General features: G+C 48.9%; 1 protein-coding gene across 2 annotated transcripts in view; it reads right to left on the bottom strand.

Moving 5' to 3' along the window:
* RAD54B (RAD54 homolog B) overlaps positions 1-14312 on the bottom strand; it is a 495994-nt gene that overhangs the window by 15899 nt on the left and 465783 nt on the right. For both annotated transcript variants that reach the window (XM_085605260.1, XM_085605259.1), the window contains one exon: positions 14101-14301. In XM_085605260.1, the coding sequence (XP_085461386.1) occupies positions 14101-14301 (201 nt within the window). The remainder of the gene's footprint in view (positions 1-14100; positions 14302-14312) is intronic.

The raw sequence follows: 14312 nt of genomic DNA, 5'->3' as shown, positions 1-14312 counted from the left end.
CTTCCATGATCTGTTCCGTTCTATACAATGTAGGCAACTTCAGATCATAATAAAAGTTATGATCTTGCTGGGCACGAAGCCGGAGAACTGGCATCTAGAGATGATGAGGGGGTTTTTGATGGGTTGTTACTTGTCCTCACCCAACCAGAAGCTGCCCGGGAAATCTTCAAGTCAGCAAAGTTTAATTCCATTTTGGAACGACAAAACTAAGCTGAGTACTGTCGCGGAACTGGTGAGTTCATATAAATCATAAGGCTGTGCAGCATGGACAGCATTAATGACGACAGTGCACACTCAGTTGCTGGTACGAGCCGGAAGATCACGAGCGACCCAGGCCCCTTTATTTATGCTCTCTGGCCACGCCTGGCCAGAGAGTGATACATTGTGTGCAGGTCCTTCCGGGCCCAGGGATATGCCCTGAACAACTAGACCGTTACATCCCATTCCAAATCAGTTCTTTTCTTTTACATCTAAATTGCGTCCCCACACAAACTCAGCCAGCCGGCGGTTTGGTCTAGGTTTCGGTCTTAGGTTGTATCGATGGTTGTCGTTGCCTGGCCCTCTGGTATTTCCGGCAGCTTCTTCTTCTCTGTTCACTGCTGGACGGTTGCACTCTGTCTCCGATGCCGATGGAGATTAATTATGAGGAAGCTCCTCAGTGCAGTCAGGTTCCATGTTTCTGAATGTAGTGCTCAAGTCTGTTAACTGCTCGGGGCTTGGCTGTTCGTTACTTGACCCAGGTACTTCCTTGAACCATGAGATGTTTCTAGTTATTACTTCTCCATCTCGCTCGACTGTTATGGCTGTTCCTTGGACCTCACGCACAGTCCACAGTCCTGTTTCATATGGGGTGCGGAACTTGCCTCCACTCCTACGGTTCCTGATTAGTACTGTACACCCGGCATCAATGTTCGGGTCTTTGCCCGCCTCCGGTGACTTGCTTTGTCATTGGTCATTGTTCTTCGATGTTGGGTATTTGATGGGTTGTATGGCTCAAGTTCCCAGTTGTCAGCCACTGGGAAATTATCACGTCGGGGTCCTGCTAGCATCAGCGACCACGGGGATCTCCGGGTTGTGCAGTGGGGTGTACTGCGATACTCCCATAGGAATTTCTGTAGCTCTGCTTCAGGGTCCATGTTTTCAGCCATTGCTATGCGCAAGATCTTATTTATGGTCCGCATAAAGCGCTCGGCTTCTCCATTGGCTTGTGGCCACTGTGGTGTGATGCGTTGATGTTTTATCCCCAGCCGAGATGAGCTGGGTCTCCGGTTATCACCGGTGCTGGCGCTTCTGCGCATCCTGTGAGCTGGCATGCTCGGCAGTTCCTGACCACGTTGTCCACAGCTTCCTCGAGCCCCGGGAACCATAGTTTTTCTCTCATCCGGGATTTCATCCTCCCTGTACCCTGATGGCCTTCATGCTCCAGTATGATCGTGCGTTCTTGCAGGCCTCGAGGGATGACGATACGCGATCCTCTTAGCAAGATGCCACATTGTGAGGTACTCAATTCATCCCGGATCTTCCACATCTTCCCTACCCAGGATCTCTGTCTCGTTCCATCCTTGGTCGTCTTGCAGGAAACCATCCCAGGAACCCTTTTGTATTGTGTCCGTCACTCTCTTAATGACCATTTCGGTTTCCATGTGTGACCTTATTTACTCCATTGAGATCACTTGGGAGCATGCCCATTGGGAAATCATGTTGATGAACTCTTTTGTCTTCCGCTCTTGAGCAAAGTTTGTTTCTGCCGGCTGTGCTGGGTGGCGTGACTGGAAGTCTGCTGGGTTTTTTGCTCCGGGTTGGTATGCCAGTTCCATTTGATAATGATGGAGTTGTATCGCCCACCGCTCAATCCTGGGTGGGGGATGGGGCGCTGTCCCTCTGAAAAGTGGTAGTAGTGGTTGATGATCTGTTACCACTCTGAACGGGTGTCCACTGACGTATAAGTGAAAATGGTTGCAGGCTCGTTTTATAGCAAGTGCTTCCCGTTCTATTTGGGAGTAACGGGCCTCCGTCGCCGTTAGCGCTTTGCTGGCAAAGACCAATGGCACCCAGGTCCCCGGCCCTGTCTCTTGGGTTAGTACAGCGCCTAGCCCTACTGGGCTGGCATCCACTAGCAACTCAGTCTGTCGGTTGGTGTCGAAATACGCCATGGTTGTGCTGGCTAGCAGTCCCGATTTTATTTTCTGGAAGGCTTCTTCTTCCACTCGTGTCCATTGCCACACTGAGTCTTTCTTCGTCAAATTGCTTAGTGGTTCCGCAATTGTGGCAAGGTTCGGGATGAACCTCCCGCAATATGTCGCCATCCCCATGAAGCTTCTGACCTCTGAAGCGGTGGTGGGTGCTGGGGCTAGCTGGATTGCTTGCCACTTCTTGGGGTCTACTTTGACGCCGTCTGGACTGAAAACATACCCAAAGAATTCAATTGATCGTTGAAAGAATTGACATTTCTCTTTGTGGAGTGTCACCCCATACTCAGCTAGCCGTCTTAGGGTTGCTTTGAGTCAACGGTGGTGATCTCCCAGGGTTGCGGAGTGAATTAAAATATCATCACTGACATTGATGACACCTTGCAAGCCCGACAGTACTTCTTTCACTGCATTTTGAAATATTTCCGCGGCTGACGATATTCCAAAGTTCAGCCTTTTGTATCGTCGCAAGCCCAGGTATGTCGAGAATGTCGTGATGTACCTGCTGTCTTTGTCTAACTTCAGCTGGTGGTAGCCAGCGTTTAAGTCCAACTTGGAAAACCATTGTGACCCATTAAGATCTGCTAATATATCATCAACGGTTGGCGTCAAATGCCGTTCTCTTTTGATCGCTTGATTGGGCATCCTCATGTCGATGCATATCCTGATCTTCCCCGGTTGGTGGGGCTTCTCGGCGATTACCATAGGGGAGACCCACGGGGTCGGGCCGGTCACCTTTTCTATGACGCCTTGTTGCTCCAGCTTCGTCAGCTCCTGTTCAACTAATGGCCTCAGATGGAAAGGAATTCGGCGATGCCGTAGAGCGACGGGTTCCACTGCCGTGTCAATGTGTAGCTTTATGGGTGGCCTTTTCACGTTTCCTAATCCTTTGAACAGCTGTGGGAATAGTTCTAGGATTTCTTCTGTTTGAATGGTTTTCACTGCGTTGGCGAACGTGACCAGACTTAGGTCTTCGGTCGTGTGGCTTCCAAGTAATATGTCTGCTTCCCTATCTACAATGTGGAACGTTGTAGTAACTTCCTGGTCATCAGCTTGGACGGGTACAGACATTTTGCCTCTCAGCGGGAGAGGGATCTGGTTGCCATATGTGAGAATTTTCACTTTGGACGGTGTTAGCGCTGGCCTTGGTGTTAGTGTTTGATAGTGTTGGAATCCCATAACATTCACCGACCCCCCTGTGTCGATGAGGGCTGTGACAGGTGTTCCGGCTATCTTAATGGCACATGTGGGCTGCGGGCGTCGTCGTTGTTTGAGGTCATTTACAAAAGACACGAAATAGCATTCTTCCTCATCCTCCGATGACGAGTCTTCCAAGTATTGTCGATGCTGCGACTCAGTACTTGTTGATTTTACACGTACCGGTCCATCCAGCGATAACTGCTTCACCTGTTTGTATGGCGGTTTATGCCCTGAGATTCCTCTGGGTCTCGCGCCTCACCGGCACACTCTTGCGAAGTGGTTGGGAATGCCACATCTTGTGCACGTCTTTCCTCTCGCCGGGCAACTGTCTTGTGGGTGTTCTTCTTTCCCACAGTACCCACATTGCAACTGTCAGGGGATTCTATTGGGCCACCTCCCTCCTGTTCCCCGAGCTGGTGCGCGCACCGCGTCTACTCGTTCGGTCTTGACGGTTACAGCGTGTTCAGTTGTGGTGTTGAGGGCAGCTTCCATCACGGATGCTCGGACATCTGAAAGCTCATGTGATCGGGCTAGGATTAGTATGTCTTCCAGCAGTATGCGAGGTTGTCGAAGGATGAGATTCCGCAAGGTCTTATTCCGGCATCCTTGGATTAGTTGCGCGCGCGTTTCTTTTACTGAGTCATCTTCTGTGCACGTGCTGGCCAATTCTCGGAGACGGGCGTGGAACGAGTCCATTGATTCTCCCTCTCTCTGTCGAGCCTGCCGTAATTTGAACCGCTCTTAATCTGGGTTGAGCTGGGGGTTAAAATGAGCGTTCAATGCTCTGACCGCTGCGTCATAATCCGTTGGTAGCCCTGTGTTCGGCAGATGCGAAAATAATTTGTATATTTCATCGCCTGCAAAATGCAGCAAGAGAGATCTCTTCACTGCTCCGTCAGTTTCTCTGGTGGCTATAAAAGAGTTGTTGAGACGACTTATCCATACTTTCCATCTGGGTGACGCTGTTGCAGGGTCAATTAACTCACTGAACGGGGTAAGGCACTTACTTGTGAATGTATGTAGTGCCGGAGGGGCTACTGGTGCCACTTGCTGTTGAGGTGTTGCTGCTGCCTGGTCAACCATAGTCAGGATTTATTCCCTTGTATTTTGGCTCAGTTGTGGCTGTGAGGGATATTGTCAGTATGAGATGCTGCCTTTAGCCTTCTTGTAGCAGTTTGCTGGCCTTCTACTATTGTATTAGTTGGCTGTGTGCTTGTTTATTGTCTGCATTGCCCAGTGCTTGTTTGTTTGGTTGCACTGATCAGCGCTTGTTTATTGTGGGGCCTGATTATGTTCTTTCCGGTGATGGTACTTGCATCGCTTGGTGGGAGCTCTTCGTGCTGCTTGCAGAGCGTTTTGTTTGTTCAGCGCGTCTGCTTACTTTACACCGGCTTTCCAGCTCTAGCCAGCGTTAGTGCGCATGCGCGCCTCCCTCAATGTGACGCGCTCCCTCGGCCTTGTCCGGAAGTTCCAGATGCGTCTTGGGTGCTTTGCCCCCCCCAGGCGCTGGGCTCTTTGTTCGCGCTCTAGTGGTAGCGCTGGCTGTCTTGGGGGCGCATTACCTTCGCGTGCTTTTCGAAGGTGTTCCTCGTGGCGGCAGGCGTATTTGCTCTTCAGGCTGCCACGGACTTGAGGTTTTTTTTTCCGGCCAGGTGGTGTTGCCGCTCGACGATATCGCCATCAACGGGTCGTAGGCACGATGTTATCCCATCCTCGTCGCCAGTGTCGCGGCCCTGGTGAGTTCATATAAATCATAAGGCTATGCAGCATGGACAGCATTAATGACGACAGTGCACACTCGGTTGCTGGTATGAGCCGGAAGGTCACAAACGACACCGGCCCCTTTATTTATGCTCTCTGGCCAGAGAGTGATACATTGTGTGCAGTTCCTTCCGGGCCCAGGGATATGCCCTGAACAACTAGACCGTTACAAGTACCACGTTCAAGCTCACAGCCTTGAATTTCATTGTTGGATTAAAAATTAAAGGACAAATTCGGATAGGTCTGTTAGTTTTGTGATTGACAACATGCTGGAGTAGAATTAAAATGGTGGCATTGGGAATGCAAGAAGAAATTTTCACACCACTTCAGCAAAGCCTGGTGGGAATTTCACCTCAAATCTGCTCTAATAATTCTTAATTAAACCTATTTGTCCCAACTCAGATTTTGGTCTATTTCATGGATTTTAGTGTAATCAAACTCGCAGTAATTAGGAATAATGGTAATAGCAAAGTGATCTAAATTTTAATAAAAGTATAAAGGATTATAGGCGAACACACCAACATGGGAGTGGCCGGAACTGGAAGTCTCCTGCCCCCCTGCGGTCTCTGATTGGCAGAGAAGCGTGGATTGATGTATTATGTAAAAGGCGCGCTGCCCTGGTTTGCACCACAGCACACCTTTAATAGTGTTCACCGGGAGTGGATCTGGTCAGTGTGCTCTATTACAGTTAATGTGCTGCCTCCCCCTTAGTGAGAGGCAGACTGGCTGTTTGAAACACCTGGTCCGTCTTTCACTTTGCAGGCCACATCATGGCCTGGGACATAAATCTCCCTGCAGGAGAGTGTTTCGAGGGTCCAAATGACCCACTTATCCAATTTTCAAGGGTCGTCCTCGGAGGAGCACTTCTTTGTAGTGCACAGTCAATGTGCTCCCTTGAGCATCTTTGACTCTGCACCAACATCTATAATACGGTATGGGCAGTATGTTGCCTCAATAGCATGGGTGTCACAATTCAAATGAGGTAATGTTCCCATGAGATCACATGGGCGCATATGTTTCGCCGGCATGATCAGTATTACAGGCCGGGCTATGCAAGAAACTGCAGCCCATTCTATAATACCAGAGTGCCAGAGAAAGCGAAAACACAAGCCTGCTGTGCCCATGCGGCACTTTGTGTAACACAGCCCCTGTTGTAACCGGCTAACACATACTATTTGTCGGAGAGAAGGCATGTTTATCATAATTGATTAACTCAAAGAAGGCATTTAAGGTAGGTCAAAATAGAATAATTAGCAACACCCCCTTTGGGTTAAAATAAGGCATTGTGCCTTCAGTTTTTCACCAATGAGTGCCCATCTACCTGTACCAAACTCCCCCTATATATATATGGCTCCACTAATGATAGAAGTGACTTCCACATGAGGTTTTTGAAATTATTTGTGTTATTTTTAGCAAGTTATTTCTTGAGTCAATTTACAGTCAAGTAACACAGTTTTAACATTCTTGTGTATGTGGGCAGTTATTTAATGAGTTAATTTATAATGTTATAAAAGTAATTATGTGAAGTCTGCTACAGGTCATGACAGTAAAACAATCTGGGCTTGGGGAGCAGATGTTAAATTGAATTTATTTATTAACTGTTCGATTAATTAAAATCATTACAGAAAGAACAGACGCCATTAAAAGGATCGTACTTGTGCTTAGCTAAAATACCACCCTCCATTCCCAGGCACTCTCCTGATCCAACCCAAACCTGGATTTGTAGTTGACCGGGTGTCCTTAAACACACTTTTGCAGTCCCCAATGTTCTTTAAAACTCATGTTGATTAAAAACCTCGTTAGAAATGTAAAAACACAGTGTTCAAAGGACTTGTAAAAAAAAGGGGACGCTTTCCTCAGTGCCTGTCAGGGACCAGCCCACTTTCTTCCACAGGGTTTGGCGTACCCATCGCCAAAGTCTGATTACGTTCATTCGAGGCCTTTAAAGCAACCCTGATCAGATGCATAAATTTCCCCAGTCTGGCTAAGGTCAAAGCATTTGTTTTGGAAAAGCAGAAGGCTGACGCTTCACTGCAGGTCTTTGCTCGGTTAACAATACAGATCCGGCGCAGGAGTCGCCGACGTTCATTGTGAAGATTGGGGCTGCAGCATAGGAAGAGCAACCTGGATTCCCTTGTGTAGGAGCACAGCTTGCATTTTGTGTTTTCCCCCTTGCGAGCCCATGCTGGATTAAAAACAGCGATACCTAATGTGGTAAGTCTCATGAAGAGTATTTTGCTACGAGCTTGTGGTGTTAGGGCCTCGCTTAGGTAGGGTTGGGCTTTGCCGGACGTGTATGATTTATTCAGTGAATCAAGATTAGAGCTTGAGCGGAGAGACTTGATGTCTTGGGCAAACGATGTTTTGTACACATGTCTATTTATTGCTTTTTTCCAAGCATTAATTGGAATTCCCAATGACTGTAGACTTGCTTCCTCTATCTTCAGTGTGTTGATGGCGCTGCCAAGGCCGGTTTGCCAAACCGAAACGGTCTCCTCGAAGATAGATCTCAGCTGGTGTATTAAAGAGTCGACTGGAGCCCTCAAGATCATTAGGTGTAACTTAATAAGCTCCCCCTGACACGTCAGATCAGGCCACGCGAGGCCTAGCTCCAATCTCATCCTTGATTTCCTGGCTGACCTCGAGATATGGAGCACTGATTTATATGTTTTAGCTTGAACTGAATTTAAAAAGGTATCCAGCGACCCTGGGAAGGCCAGGTGGCCATAGCTAATAGCTAGAAGCAGCTTCGCTTTTAGGACAGTCAATATTGGTCCGGTGGAAGGGCTTATCAGATGTTGGCTCAGTTGTTTTAACGGATGCGTAATGTTGCTGGCCTTGGAGGTCAGGTGTTTCTGATGGGTGTTCGCCTTGGCCAGTTCTGTGAGCCAAACCCCCAGATAACTGTATTAAGCCACTGTGCTGATTTGCAGCTCTCCCAATAGCCACTGTGTTTTCTTTTTGAGATTGTAGCTCCCGAAAATAATTACCTTGGTCTTCCCCTGGTTCACGGTCAGAAAGTTATCCTTGTTAAAACGGTTCAGTGCATTTAGGGCTCTTTGTAGGCCCACTTTTGTATGGCCCAATATAGCTGTATAATCAGCATATTGTAATACCGGCAGCCTCACACTACCTAGCCTAGGTGCCACTAGAGTAGCTCCTTTCAGAGAGTCCCCCAGATCCGCAGTGTACAAATAAAAAAGGATAGGGGCCAGCACACAGCCCTGTTTAAGCCTGTTGTTCGTAGTCATTTTGGATGACACTGAACAGGGGCTTGTTTTAACCCGCACCCACGTGTCTTCATAAAGGGATCTGATTACCTGCAGATGCTTAGATGGAATTCTCCATTTGTCTAGTTTCCACCATAGCCTTCTGCAATCAACTTTGTCGAAAGCTGTGCTGTAATCAATGAAACAACAAAACAGTGGGGGACTATTCTTCTTTACTGCCTGAGATGAAAGATAAGCTATCGCCAACACGTTGTCCATGGTCGAAGACTGTGACCTCAAGCTTGACTGATAAAAGGGAATGTTACCTCTTTCTTCTGCCCAAGACGCCAGCTCTTTCAAGAGGAGGCGAGCATAGGCCTTAGCTTCAAGGTCAAGAAGAGCGATGAGCCTTAGTTTGATGGCTTCCGGCGGTCGCCTTTTTTAAAGATGGGGACCAGTATCGAGCCCCTCCAAGAGTCTGGTGTCTTGGCTGTCGAGAGGAAATGGTTGTAAAAAGGAGTCAGGGTTGCTGCCCAAAGGTCTGGGGCAATTTAAAAAATGGGGGTAGGTATCCCGTTGGGCCCTGGGGCTCCATCATTCTTCATAATCTTGAGGGTCTTGATGACCATAGCAGGATTTATCAGGTCTGGCGACCTTGGATGCTCCTCTGCGCTCTGTTCAGTAGAGGTGGTGTCAGAGTAGGCATACACTTCTTCAGACTTTGGATTGTTTGGCTGATTTAACCCCTCATCGCCGATAGTTTCTTCTGAGCAACCTTTATTTGAATTAATGTGTGAATATAGTTGCTTCACGTGATTCAGCCAGTCATGTTCCGCTACTCCGTTTTCTCTTGTTACCCCATGACTACTCAGCTGATTGATGTGCCTCCATAGGCCAGAGAGGTTATTTTCCTTGAGCAGAGAGAACACCTTGAGCCATTCCCTTTCGGTATGCTCTTTTTTGTGTTCCCACAATTTCTTTCTTATGATCGACCTCAGTGTAGTGACCGATGATCCATCCGTTGATCTGCTCCCTATGTTTTTGCTTTTAGGGCCTTACGGAGGGCTTGTTTGCCGTCGAGTAGGTTTTTTGTTAGGCATTTACTTTGTGCTGTTAATGGCACTTTGGAGCTACAGCGTTGAGGCTGAGGGTTTCCCAGCGTCGATTGGAGGTCCTCTACGATATTCTCCTAGTCCTTTATAGATGATTGGAGCATTGATGAAGTGCCCTTCTGGTTCTGGTCCAACCAGGCTTGCATCTTTTTGCCTATCTTCTCTCACCATTTTATCCTCCGCAGGACTTTATATTTTTCTTCTCCTCTCAACTCACCAATGGCTTGAAATATGGTGGCTGTTGGTACTTCCAACTGGATCACTGCTCTTAAATGGCCTATGATCACTTTCCAACCTATCCTCGACTTCAAAATCTTTCAATCTGGCCGCGATTGCTTTGCTGACCATAATGTATTAGATTCTTGAGATATCCCAGAAGGTTGGTTGTGGCTCCCAGGATGACGTTCGTGCTTCTTTCAGTGCATGAGTTGTAGTCAGCTTGTGGAGATTTTAGAGGGGTTCTGCCCGGCCTTTCCCCCGTACTTGGGATATAGCAATATCAAGATCCCTCAAATTGAAGTCCCCAGCTAATATTACCTGATAGAATTTATATTTATTTAAGAGGTCGTCTAGTTTCTGTGAGAGTGTAACCATAGAGTCTTTCCTGGTGGTCGGTACTGGATTGATATAACAGTTTACTAGCAGAAGGTGAAATGGATGAGAGTTGAGATTCAGGCAACTAATCAGCAAAGCTTGTAACCCGGGTGTGATCGACTTGATGTCTGTGGCCACAAGGCTGCTGGCGTGTTTGATGAAAATTGATAGACCACCAGACGGTCGACCAAAGAGAGTCCTTTTTATTGCAGGTACATGATGTTCATAATACCCTGCAAATGGAGTGAAGGTCAGGGCCCATGTCTCTTGAAAACACAAGATATCTCCATTTTCAAGAAACTGCTTTATGTTTTCATTTTCTGATCCCTGCGATGTTCCATGAGATTATGGTTAGTTACTCCTTAGCTGGGGTTGGGCCCCTGGCCGCCGCCCTGCCAAGCCTGGTGCCACAGGTGTCAGGAGTAATGCTGCAGTCTTCTTGGAGTTTTTGTTTGGTCTGTCGCATGAGGCCTTGTATAAATAGCTCAATAGTTGTTTTGACAGGAAATCCTAATGCTCATGGGGTCCTTGGAGCCCGTCCAACTGCTGTGAGACCCTTGGCTAATTGTCCCATGCAGAACCGACCACGGTCTCTTGCTCTTGCTATTTAATGCTAGGACGTGTGGATATTTTGCGTGTGGCAGAATCTGGACGTCTATTCCCCACTCGGCGAGTTGTGATGAGTCGTTCAAAACGGCTTGTTGTTGTTCCTTTTGCTTCATCCCCACCACTGTGGGTATCCCCCTGGGTGCTCATGAATCTTGCCCATTCCAGGTCCCCTGTTTGTATCTGGTCCAGGGTGACGAGATGTTTGAAAAGGCAGAAAATGTTGCTCTGGTTCAGGATATCATGCTGTCCCGTACTGTGAAATGAACATTTGTTAGGGAATCTGAGATTGGAACAACTTTTCCTGTTCCTGCTGCCTGCACTGCCGGGCTTGATGCAGAACTTGAACTTGTTCTTGCTTGATGACTCGTGGTTCTCCCTACTTGGGACCTGATTCTCAATCCTTGGTTGTTCGCAATGCCTATCTGCTTCTTGAGACTTGGCTGGGGTTGTGTTGAGTCATCCCGGCTGCAGTGGTGTAGTAGCTGTCATACCTGTCAGTCCCTGGGAGGTTATATCTTCCAGTGCAGTGCTTGCTCCGGCTGTTAATTCATGCCCTTAAAGCGGACTTGGTCTGGCGAGTGGCTTTGAGCCCTTCGCAGTTAAATCGCTTGGTAAAACTGTCTGCACTTGTTGATCTCCATGCGACGGGACAGATGAGGCTTCCTTCTTACCCCAGTTACTGACTGAAAATATTGGATAGCACTGACTGTTTATGACATTGCAATGTGGGGGTGAGTGATCTGTCTTCCAGAGCTGTGATTGTCTCCCCCTTACTTTTGTTTTTTTCAGTTGTTTCCTCAGCTTTTTTTTTTCTCTCCTTGATAGGGGAGGATCAGGCCTGACCGTTGTGGTAGGAGTGGGTTCTTACAAATCAGCTCCCGGAGCATCACCCCACCTGCTTCCTCTACTGTTGTCCCTTTGTGTACCTTGAACTGCTTTGGTCACATGAACAGTGCTCTCTGTCCTGTGCGCCAGATTGTGTTCTGCTCCGTCTGTTGACTTCGGGGCTGCCGGTATTCCTTCGTTCTTACTCACAGCCGGATGGTAGTTGTTTGAAGTTGCCCTACCATCGGCGGTGCTGGGAGTCAGTGTGTCCCTACTTCCTTCGACTAGCTCCACAATGTCGGCTAGGACCTCAGGAAGCGACGCCCACTTTTCCATAAGAGTTGAGCAAGATCAAGACAATTCCACAGGGTTGGAGACCAGGAGCTGGACAATCCTGTTTTCCAGTTCTTCCCCCCTGATGCTCAAGTTGACTAGACGGGCTGCTATTGATTACAAGAGGTCTATTTGGACCTCCATCTTTGATGATTGCCACAATAGTGCTCTGTTTGTGGGGCTATTTATCTAATTTGTAGATAGTTTATGCAGATCTTCTTTTATGCTATCGTTGGAGTTGAGGTGAACTGCTTTAGAGTCCCAATGAGGCTCTGATAGCCCCAGCAAGTTTGGTGTTAGCTCTAGAGTTCTTTCAATCTTACGGTCCAGTTCTTGGGAGGAACGAGGCTGTGAGGTCCCCTACCACTGGAGACTCTGGAATCAGGTCGTCTAGAAGCGACACTGGGCATGTGGCTAATTGTAAGGGCTTAGTGCTCACCGCATTCTGGATGTCTTGATTGTGGCAATTGGTCCTGTGAATTTGAGCCACTGTCACAGGGACGTGATCCTCTTTAGATGGAGCTATTTCATGTTTCCTGCGAGTTGTGGGGGTTGGAAGCCTTTTCTTTACGTGGGGGTGTAGTTTGGCCACACGATGATCCATAAATTTTAACAGTGTCACAGTGGGCCATTTATGGCTCGCTGCAGCACGTCGGACTTGGAAGTAATCCTCCTTCGAGGGTATGCGGACCATCGGGAAACTTTCTACTTGGACTTTTGGTGCTCATTTCTTGTGGGATGCAGGGATCGTGACCAGAAAGTGATGTATCCAGGGGTTCATCCTTTTGCCAACCTTGAGAGATACCCTGGGTGGTACTTAGGTGGCCCTTTTTTTTAAAGAAGTGCCTGATCGACCCCCTTTGTGGGGTATCCTATGGAATTTCGTTTAAGCTCTTGGATAGGGATATACTCCTTGTTATAGTTTTAGTTGACGATTGTCTTTTTAGCAGTTTCTTCAGGGGTCGTCGTACGTGTTCGATCCTTCTTTTTAGGTCCCATCTTGCTAGTAAAGCGCGGGCTAGTGCTTTAGCTGTCTGAATGTCTGGCCTAGGCCGGTGTAGTGAGGTCAGTCGCTGAGAGCTTAAAGGGAACCAGGGGGACAGGGGTGTCCGTTCCCCTGGATCGTGTCCACGATTTGCTTTATGCTGAGATTTGGGGGGCCCCCTGCTGGTCTGCTGCCAGTGATGCTGATGTCAGGGGGCACCTTCAGCTGTCAGCAACCCCTAGACACTCTTCTCTGCGTTCAGCTCCTGGTTGAGGAGTTGCCAGCACCTAGATCAGCTCGCAGGCGGGCCACCGCCTCGCTGCTCTCCCCACAATACTCTCCGCTCATCCCCACTGCCTTGCGGGTCAACGGTTTGAGCCTGAATGGTGGGAGATCCTGGCAGTTTCCCAGTGGCAATGGTGTGCGATAACAGACTGGGGAGCGGGGAAAACTACGGACTGCAAGTCCCCTCGATGGGCTAACCACAGCACTTTGCCAAATGGCGGTGACTTCCCCAAGTAAATATTGCAGGACCGGGAGTGGTCCAGCACCAGCCACCTCTGCACGAACAGAGGACCGTGGCTCTAGCCACCGCCCGCTCACCCGCCTGCTTGCCGCTTACTGCTGGGCTGGTGTGTTGTTGGCTGTTTTCGCTCCCAAGGGGTCAATACCCCCGCTGGCCTCTCACCCGTTGCATGCACCACAATACGCCCGCTGAGCCCGCTGTGCCTCAACATTGCCTCAATATTGTGGTATAGAAGTGTACTGTATTGCTCAGGGCTCCGAGCTCTGCTGTTGTCTCCGCCTTGCACGTCAGCACGACTCTCACTTTCTCTACTGTCTGAGCAGATTTCATCAGAGGCTTTTTGCCCGCCTCCCACACCTCCTGGGCTTTCAAGATAGTTGGTGCGTTCCTGATATCACAGTGGGTGGGACTGGTTAGTGGACTGTAGGGGGTGGAGCGAGCGGGGTTGATAGGGCACTGCAGATGCTTTGAGGGTAACTAGGCAACGCCAGGGCAGCAACCTGCAGGTGGTGGGAGGTGTTGGACTATGTCCTGAGCGGGAGGGGCTGGGCTGCATCCTGAGGGGCAGGGGCTGGGCTGCGTCCTGAGGAGGAGGGGCTGGGTTGCGTCCTGAGGCGGAGGGGCTGGGCTGCGTCCTGAGGGGCAGGGGCAGGGGCTGGGGGGCTGCATCCTGTGGAGGAGGAGCTGGGTTGCGTCCTGGGCTGAGTGAGTCCTCCTCTTCTCATCCTCACCCAAAGGTCACTGGACGAAAACTTACCAGTCTGCTCTTTCCTTCCTTCACAGTCACAATCCAGCAGGTCGTGTGTGACACAGTTTGAATCTTCGTGTAGCTTAAAAAGATTTCGAAGCTCCTCGACAGAAAACCGGATATGCTCTGAGGTCTTCGTCATGTCAACAACTGCACCGGAGAGACCCTGCTTACTGATCTGTCGCTGATAGATCTTTTCTTCGATGGACCCTGCATTGAAA

Source organism: Triturus cristatus, chromosome 5_1 (genome assembly GCF_964204655.1).
Source record: "Triturus cristatus chromosome 5_1, aTriCri1.1, whole genome shotgun sequence".
NCBI lineage: Eukaryota > Metazoa > Chordata > Amphibia > Caudata > Salamandridae > Triturus > Triturus cristatus.
This window is presented reverse-complemented; position numbering and strand designations above follow the sequence as displayed.